The 8,993-nt window shown below is 39.8% G+C and overlaps 1 protein-coding gene across 1 annotated transcript; it reads right to left on the minus strand.

Annotated features, from left to right (window-relative positions):
• Window positions 1-474: 474 nt before the first annotated feature.
• On the minus strand, window positions 475-3,382 carry LOC149835535 (putative N-acetyltransferase HLS1). The gene is made up of 3 exons (XM_090010565.1): window positions 3,212-3,382; window positions 2,899-3,083; window positions 475-1,330 (listed from the first exon to the last, which is right to left on the minus strand). Exons 1-3 carry the CDS (start codon window positions 3,380-3,382, stop codon window positions 475-477), a joined length of 1,212 nt encoding a protein of 403 aa, XP_089866691.1.
• Between the last annotated feature and the right edge of the window lie 5,611 nt (window positions 3,383-8,993).

Consider the following 8,993-nt stretch of genomic DNA (forward strand, 5'->3'; position numbering starts at 1 on the left):
ATTCCATATGTACATTTCAGCTGCAGCTAGAGATGCAAAGAGTTCGGATCCAAAATATTTAAATGCATGAAGATTTGAATAAGAGTTGAATCTGAAACAGCCAAAAATTACAAAACCTTCCATCCCATTCTTATCCCTAGCTGCTGCAGCACGGAGAATCATGCTGGAATCACTTGCACAAACCAAAGATGAGAAACAAACACGCCAATTGTAGCACCAAATGTGTGAAACCTTGCGTTAGACCACTTCATTCATTCTTTAAACCTTACAAAATTATAAAAGCGACACGTGTGTATATATATATATGTATATCAACATATGCACTTTCCCCCTTTTCTCCATCATACAAAACCCTCGAAAAAAGGAGAAAAATCTAAAAAGAGCACCAGCAGGCCAAGCAGCAGCACCACCGGACCCAAACCCTAAAACCAAAAACCCCCCGTCCCGGACCCCATCACCACCATAAAAAAAGCATCAAACCTCCCTGGGGTCCACAAAGATGGAGCTCCCCGGGAGGGATTTGGTCCAGTCGCCGACCTCCCCGTCGGGGTAACCCTCCCCACCACCCAGCCTCTTGATGCACCACAGGTCTTCGAAAGACAGCCGGGCCCAGTGTGGGACGCCCTCCCTCAGCGGCTCGCAGCACCCCACCTCGGCCACCACCACCCCGGCCCCACATTCCCTCCCCAGGTTGTGGGCCCACCCGCAAAGCCCCCTCGTCAGCCCCACCGCATCGGGGCCCTCTCCGGCCAGACCGTACAGGAAGAGGCACCCAAACGGCCGGTGGATCTCCGGTACTGAGGGGATCCGGAGCCAGGGCAAGACCCGATCAAGGACCCGGCTGGCCCGCGCGACGGCGAGCTTGGCGCGCGGGAGGCCCTTCACCTGCAGCTTGAAGACGTCGCCGGAGTTCCAGACGGAGAGCGCCGCCCAGGACGGCGGAGGGTCGGCGGAGAAGGAGGCGAAGTCGACGGCGGCGGAGGAGGAGGGGACGGCGAGGAAAGTGCCGAGGGTGAGGCGGTTTGAGAGGACGGAGTCGATGTCACGGGGGAAGAACTCGACGGTGGAGAGGCGGAAGCGGTAGAGGGAGGCGGCCTCGGAGGGGCAGAGGCGGAGGACTCGGGCGCCGCGCGGAAGGCGGGCGCGGTGGGCGTGGACGGGCTGGACCAGCACCGCCGGGGTGCGGAACTTGGCGTAGTCGAGGCGGCGGATGAAGAGGCCGAGGGACGCCTCGTTGGCGCTGTCCGTGGCCATGTAGGCGTACTCGGCGCCGTTGTCGCGGAACCACGACTCGAGCTGCGTCACGAGCTTCAGGCCGATGCCCTTCCGTCTGAAAACCAACGGCCAACGGGGAAGGTGAGTGTGTGCCAGTATGCCTAAGAAAAAAAATATATACAGAAAAAGGAAGGTTTTTTTTCTCTCTTTTCTTTTTTTGGTGAAGATTATGACTTTTGAAGTGGGGTTTGATTGGTTTGATGTTTGGTGGTGAAAACAAATGGTTTGATTGTATCAAGAAACGGCGTTTTTTTCCTAAAATTTCATGTAAAACAGAGCAATGTGGGAAAATCAAGGAGTGGGTATGGATTATTGTTCTGTATTTGGGAAATAGAGACTTTTTGTTTCTACTATTTTGAAGCGGAGAAAATGAAGAGAAGAAAGGAAAGTTTAGTTTGGTCGTTTTCGTACTGAGAGAGAGAGAGAGAGAGAGAGAGAGAGAGAGAACTGAGTTTTTGCCTATTTGCAGGTGGTGGTAATTTATTGAAGGGGGAAATAATTGAGAACTTACCCAACAAAACATGACTGAACCATTTATAGATGTGGGAATCACTGGACCGGTGGGAAAGGGGTAGGAAATCAATAATAGTGCTTCTAACTAGCCAATCAGTAATGTGGGAATAATCGTTAGTCACTGAGCAAAATAACGGAGGTACTGAAACAGAGCAAAAGAGCATGGTAAGGCTTTTTAGTATACAGCCAGTTCAGAGACGCGGGTCAAAAGAAAACAGAGTATTCAAGAAAATGATCCACCATTTTATCTTCTCCCCATTGTGGGTCTAGTTTTGAAATCAACCCGTCTTCTCAATCTAAAAATAATTACATGTACCCAGACACTGGAGCACGTTAAGAAACATTAGAAAGAGACACTCAAAAAGTCTAGAAAAAAAAAAAGGATCAACTAGGCTGCCTTTTCTCTTTACCTAAAAAAAAGCAAGCAAACTTTGTTCTCTAGAGGAACACTGATAAGATACGCAGGGAAACTGTCTTATTAAAAACAAAGAAATCCAGACAGAAAGAAGCTGTTAATAAAACAGAACCACCACCATAAAAAATGAGTATTCTACAGTCAGAAAGCGGAGTAAGAAATCACTGCCTCAAGTTCCCTTCTTAAGAATGGCTTACAGAAAAAAAAATAAAAAATAAAAAATAAAAAAAGAAAGAAAATGGAACAGTTGTCAAAACTATTGAAGCAAAACCAAGTTTCAAAAAATGCAGAAAGAAATAACAGCATCTGGATTACATCCATAAAAAAAAACAGAAGCACCAATCTCTCATCTGTCAAGAGTGAACACACTAAAAGGTAGTGTAAAAGGGAGTATACTCTCGCCGGAAAACAACAAATATGCTCATTTTCCGGCTGGGGAGCGCCAAGAAAGACACTTGTTCACAAGAAAACAATGGAAAACGGCAGCACGCAACAAAAAGAAAGAGAAAGGCATCATCGGTTTCCATGAATGTTTCCTTTTACTCCGATAACAAGGAAACTTTCAAAGTAAAACTTTATAACACAACAAGAAGGTAAAAAAAGTAAAAAGGTGGAACGCATAAAAAAAAAGGAACACGAAGCGGCTTGTAAAAGAAAAAGATAAGAAAACCCCACATATCTGCTCGGTTTTTTACCTGTGAGAAGGTGAAACTCTTAGGCCGAGAATGTAAGCAGCTTTGGTAAAAACAGGACCCGGGTTGTTATCACTCTCTTCACATCCATTCCTACCATTTCGCGGGATTTTTTTACCGCAGGTAACCGCTTTTATGCATCCCCTAATCACCCCCACTATCTCTCCCTCCCCACTCACCTCTGCAACCTATTCAATTTCAAGGGCAGTAAATATAAGGAAAAATAAAGAAGACATCCAAATGAACAACAGAAAGCAAGAAAAAGAATCCAAGAAAACGGAAAGCATTGTGGAAAACGTCTTGAAACAAGATATACCAGCATGAGAGAAGCAGGAGACAGACGAATTCTGCACATGGGGTCACCCATTGAGTCGGTTAATAGGGAAGCCTTCCCACTAGGACTAACCTCACACCTTCTTTCAAACAACTCCACTCCCTCACGATCTCGCTCAGATTCATACTCTCTTATCTCTATCTCTTCTTCCATATCTTTCTCTCTCTCTCTCTCATACCCCCGTCTTGCTCTAAGCATCCTTATTTATAGCCCCAGAAATGAGATTGTTTTGCGGACAAAGGAAAACAAAGTAAAAAAAAATACCCAACGGTTAAAGCCCACAACTTTTTTCAGACTGCCTATCGCCTGAATCACGTGTCAAGCAAAGTAAGGTCATGCTAATGCTAATAGAGAGAGAGAGAGAGAGAGAGGGGTGGGGCTGGGCCGTTAGTTGTCTTCTCTAGTAGTAGTTTCTTTTTGTTTTATCGTTAGGAACTACTTCTAGAGAGAGAGAACTCGTTCTCAACTCCCCTTTCCTTGCTTTTTCTGGGTTCGAGTGGATCATCATTGGGGTTTGCATCGATTAAGTATCCCCTTCCCTCCTCTAGTCCTCTCCTCTCCCCAATTTCTCTCTCTAAAATGCCCCTCTTATCTCTTTCTCTAGGATAATTATCATCCGAAGGGCAATGGCGGCTGTGGCTGCTCATTCCCTCCGTTTTAAATTTCAATCATTAATTACTGTTCGGATTGGTAGCGTGCCATCATTCCCATACTCCCTGAAATCATCACCATCATTCATTCACACATCCCATCACCCAATCTCTCTATCTCTCTCACTATATATACCCAACCACGAGATCATTCACATTAGAGATGCAAACGAATAGGGTTTCGAATCCTAAAATATATTGGGAAGGCAGTTCAATTCAAGACAGTTAAATTCCTCTTTTTGAATCCAACCCCCTGCAAAACCCATTTTCACAACTGCATTATGGGTGATCGGTGATCCGACGTATAGCAAAAGCACTAGCATGTTCATGTGAGCAAGTAAGCATGAAGCATGTACTACATGGTTGGCATGGTGTGCATGCATGTAAGAGGGGATGCTCATGCATGATGCATCATGAGTGGTGCACGTGATGCATGATGGTCGTGCATGGTAGTGGGGGTAGATGGGGCCGACTTAAACTGCCGCCGCTAAGTGGCTGAGGAAGCGCCGTCCATCTACGGCGATTGTAGCCCTCCTGTTCTGGCCCAATCATATTCCACCACGTTCGAAAGAGAAGGGGAGGGTGGCTGCTGACACGTGGGAAGTGGACAACAAGCCGTGCGTCGTGGTGATGCGGCATTTGAGCTTCTCGGGGAGTGAAAAGGAAATTATGCGAGAAGTCAGGGGGGGGGGGCTTTGATGAAAATCCATCCTTTCGAGCCCTCTTTTATTCCTTTTCTTGGGAGTTGACAATCATATGATTTCCCGAGCAACGCAACAGCCGTTCCTGCAATCATTGGATTCATCAAATTGGGTAATGGTGGCCCATTTCAACACGCCCTCTTGCAACCGCGTGTTGAGTTTACCAGGATGGCAATACACTGGCATTTTCTAACTATATTACACCATCAGAATGGTTCTACCTGTTAGGGTTTGTTTGATGTCTAGTTCAAGATGACGAATAAAATGGACAGAACACAAAGTTCAATGTTCTGTAACAACTGTATACAAGTTAAACCGCACACAGAGGCTGTGTTTTTTATGTTCATTGTTTGATTTATGCAGTGTGGATAACTTGGACACAGATGAATATTGAACTAGATAACTTTGTTTTGGATGGTAGGACTCAATCCGTCAATCAATGTCCATGTTTTAACATATTTATTATGGATTTTAATCCTAGATATGATTTTTGAATTGTATCCAAATACCAAAGCAGTATAAAACTAAACTTGTGTAAATACAAATACACAATCATTTTTTTGATATCTCAATGTAATGATTTACAAAAACAAATATTAAAAATGTAAACCTCTTAACATATAAGTATATCCCAAACAAAAAATTGAATTTAGCATGAATTCATTCAAAAATTGCAAAAACAAAGGTTAAAATACAAAAACCCCAACATCTAAGCATATCCAAACAAAATAACCACCTTTAGAATACATTCACTAAAAAATGCAAAAACAGGATTTAAGATACAAAATCCTTAAAATCTAAGCATACTCAAAAGTACATTATTGGATTTACCATGCATTCACTCAATAGATTGCAAAAATAGAGTTTAAAATACAAAAGCTCTAATTAAGCATACTCAACAAAAAAATCACTCTCAATATCAAGAGAGATGGGAGTTCCAGGGTCAGGAGGCAGCGAGAGAGAGATGAAGAGAGTTCCAAGGTCAAGGGACAAAGGTAGCGATAGAGAAATGTCAGTGGATATGATGTTTCAATTTTTTTTTAAACTTATGGTTCCCCCATCATGTTCTTTTTTCGTAATAGGGTGGTGGAATGGTGAAATCCCATTCTTGAGATGCGATAGACATGCATTTTTCTTGACGAGCATGATTTGCATTGCGTCATCCCAACTCACGCTCGACATGCAACATCAAACGGACCCTTAGGCTCACATGTTATGACCCAATTTTTAGGAGACGCCCAAGATCCAAGCTCAAGGTCATTCGTGACCAAATGAGACCCAAGAAGCTAACGTCTCAGCCTTGCAGGCAAAGAGGGTCTTTCAGGCCCAAATGAGACTCAAGAAGTTGACGTGGCAACTAAGGTGTCATCTTCACATGTAGAAGTCAATGGATACATGTCCATACCAGAAGAAAAAAGAGCATGACACTTGTCCACCCCAAAAGCAGAGAGAGCAAGTCGACGAGACACACATGTGAGGGCATTAATTAAAAAGTCTAGAGTGAAAAGTCTCACTTCTTTAGCAGACTCTTTCACTTTTTATAAAAGTGATTAAGGAGAGTCTAATCAAGTCTTTTCAAGTTGATTTTAATTAAGTTTTTTTATTTAAGTATGAGTCATGACAGGAGTAGGACTCTAGATTCCTCTCTCTAGTGTGGTTCTTCTTTCATGATAGGATTTTTTAGTAGTATGAATTACTTTAATGCTATTGTTGTGTTAAAACATTATTACAAACCCTCATGCTATAAATAGAGGTCTAGAGAACCTCTTTAAATTATTGAATAAGATTGAATTAATTTCGTAAACCTATACCTCTCTCTAGACGTCTCTCTCCCTCCCCTTCTTTTCTCTCTCCTTCCATATGTTTCTCCCTCTTCTCTCTGTAATCCATGTAAAGTCAAGCCTACCTAGGCTAGTCCTTCATCTATTCCAAGGGCTCAAGCCTTTTTTGAGCTTGTATCTTCGTTGTCGAGTGATCCATACCTTGGAATATAATATAGGAGCTCTATCAATCATAGTTCTACTGATCAACCTTTCTTATGAATGTGTCACATGTATTTATATCACTCTCTAAACCTCTATCATATCGTAAGACCAATCTTTAACCTTTTTTAAAGTCGCCTAAGTCATTTAGACCAATACCACATTCGTAAAAGCGGTGAGTCCTATTTTATGGGTTGTTTTGCTTTCTTTGTCCCTCTATACCTTATTTGACCCTACCTGAACATGTAGACTCCTTTAAGACTTTCCTAAACCTGGTACACAATCACTAGAATTGATCTTAGGCTTAGCTAAGACACTACCCATGTTTGGGACATGAAACACCAAAATTGTACCTTGTTAAGCAAAATACCCTGTATATCCTATTTGATCTTACCAGCCTATCAGACGTCCTAGCATGAGTTCATAACACTCCAACACTTGTGTTAGACTTTATTAGACATCCCTAGATTGGCCTAGATGCTTGGCATCATATCCTTGCAGATATGTACCGAAAACCCTACTCGAACAACTTACTGAGTCTAGTTTTGACCTACCTGATTTAGTCATTGACCACATTTTTTTGTACCTCCCAAACCGCTAAGATGTTCTGCAGCATAGATCCTGGGGTTGTGGGCAGCGGCCACAACATCACACTAGCTAGAATGCATGAAGCCATCTTAATGGTTTTGGGCAAATATGATGTCAAAAGGTATAAGTCAAGGTGTGGATTGTTTCATCAGGTCATTCTGGGTTCAAAATTATCTCAACTATTGTAGCGAGGGCATTCACTTGAGTAAACATTTCATGACCAATTACGAATTGTGATATGATTGAATATGAGTAGAAGGCACACAATAGCCAAAAAATAAACAAGTATATATGGCTGCCTATACATGAGTATATAAAATTAGGCATATATATGTATAGTAAATATTGGCTACTAATGAAGGTAACGAAGTAATGAGTAGAAATCACTCTTTTTTAAAAAAAATTAAACTTTTGTAGGTCAAATGTTATGAATGTGATCTGCATTGTTTGTTTAGTAGGAAATTTATTTTGAATCATGTGATTATGATAAATAATTAAGTTTTTAAAATGGTCAAAAAAACAATGGCCCATAATGTGCCAACATTTTATAACTCAAAATATCACATTTTTACATAAAAAAACATGATCCAAGGCTTGATCCTCAACAAACAAACCATGTTGAACACATCTATGTGGTTAGATTGACAAGATACAACTTGCACTTATGATTTCTAACCCATTAGTTCCTTACCTTCATTGATAGTAAATACTTTCCCATATATATATATATATATATATATATATATATATATATATATATATATATATATATATATATATATATATATATATATATATATATAAAGGTTATTATTTGGTAATATTGAAGGTATAGAACTATTGAGTATAAGTCATCTTTTTTTTTTTTAGATATTTTTTTGGTAGATCGGACTTTATGGATGTCATCTACAAGGTTTGTTTAGTAAAAAATGAGGTTTGGGTAATGTGATTGTAACATGTAAACAAGTTTTTCAAGAGCTTCAAAAATCAATGGCACATAATTCTTTTTCAGATTTTTTTATTTTTTTGCAGATCAAACCTTATAGATGTGATCTACATGGTTCATTTAGTGGAGAATGAGTTTTTAACATATAAGCAGATTTTTCAAGTGCTTTGAAAATCAACAGCCCACAATGTACCAAACCTTGATTACTAAAAAAAACACATTTTTATTTAAAAGAAAACACGATCCAAAGTTCAATTCTTAGCAAACAAATCATGTTGAACACATCTATGTGGTTAGATTGAATCAGTACACCATGCACATATGATTTTCACTTGAATAATTTTGTACCTTTATTAGTACCAAATATATATATATATATATATATATATATATATATATATATATATATATATATATATATATATATATATATATATATATAAGTAATGATATGGTTCTCCCGGATCACCTACTCTCACCTAATAAAAATCACAGATGTACTCAACATAATTTATTTTATAGGAATCATGTTTTGGATGATGCTTTTTTGATATAAAAATATGGCAGCGATTTTTTATCTTAAAAAACCTACATGCATGCCATAATCACATGACCCAAATCTTGTTTTTATAACACCTTAATATTTTAATCCAAAAATACTTGAAAATATAATTTTTTTCTAAATAATTAGTGAAAATAATTTTAATTTTTGGTTCAAAACCTTAAGCGAGCTACAGATCGATCAATCACAACTACTGAATTGAAAGTGGATATCATTTCTCAAAAAGGTTCTATTCCATAATCCAAGTAGTTATAAAATGTTTTTTTTTACAAAATATCCATAATATGTATCCCCAAAATCCAGTTCTAGGAAGGAAAAATAATTGGCTCAGTGAC

The sequence above is a fragment of the Nuphar pumila genome, chromosome 6 (genome assembly GCF_984573655.1).
Source record: "Nuphar pumila chromosome 6, dmNupPumi1.hap1.1, whole genome shotgun sequence".
NCBI classification, from domain to species: domain Eukaryota; kingdom Viridiplantae; phylum Streptophyta; class Magnoliopsida; order Nymphaeales; family Nymphaeaceae; genus Nuphar; species Nuphar pumila.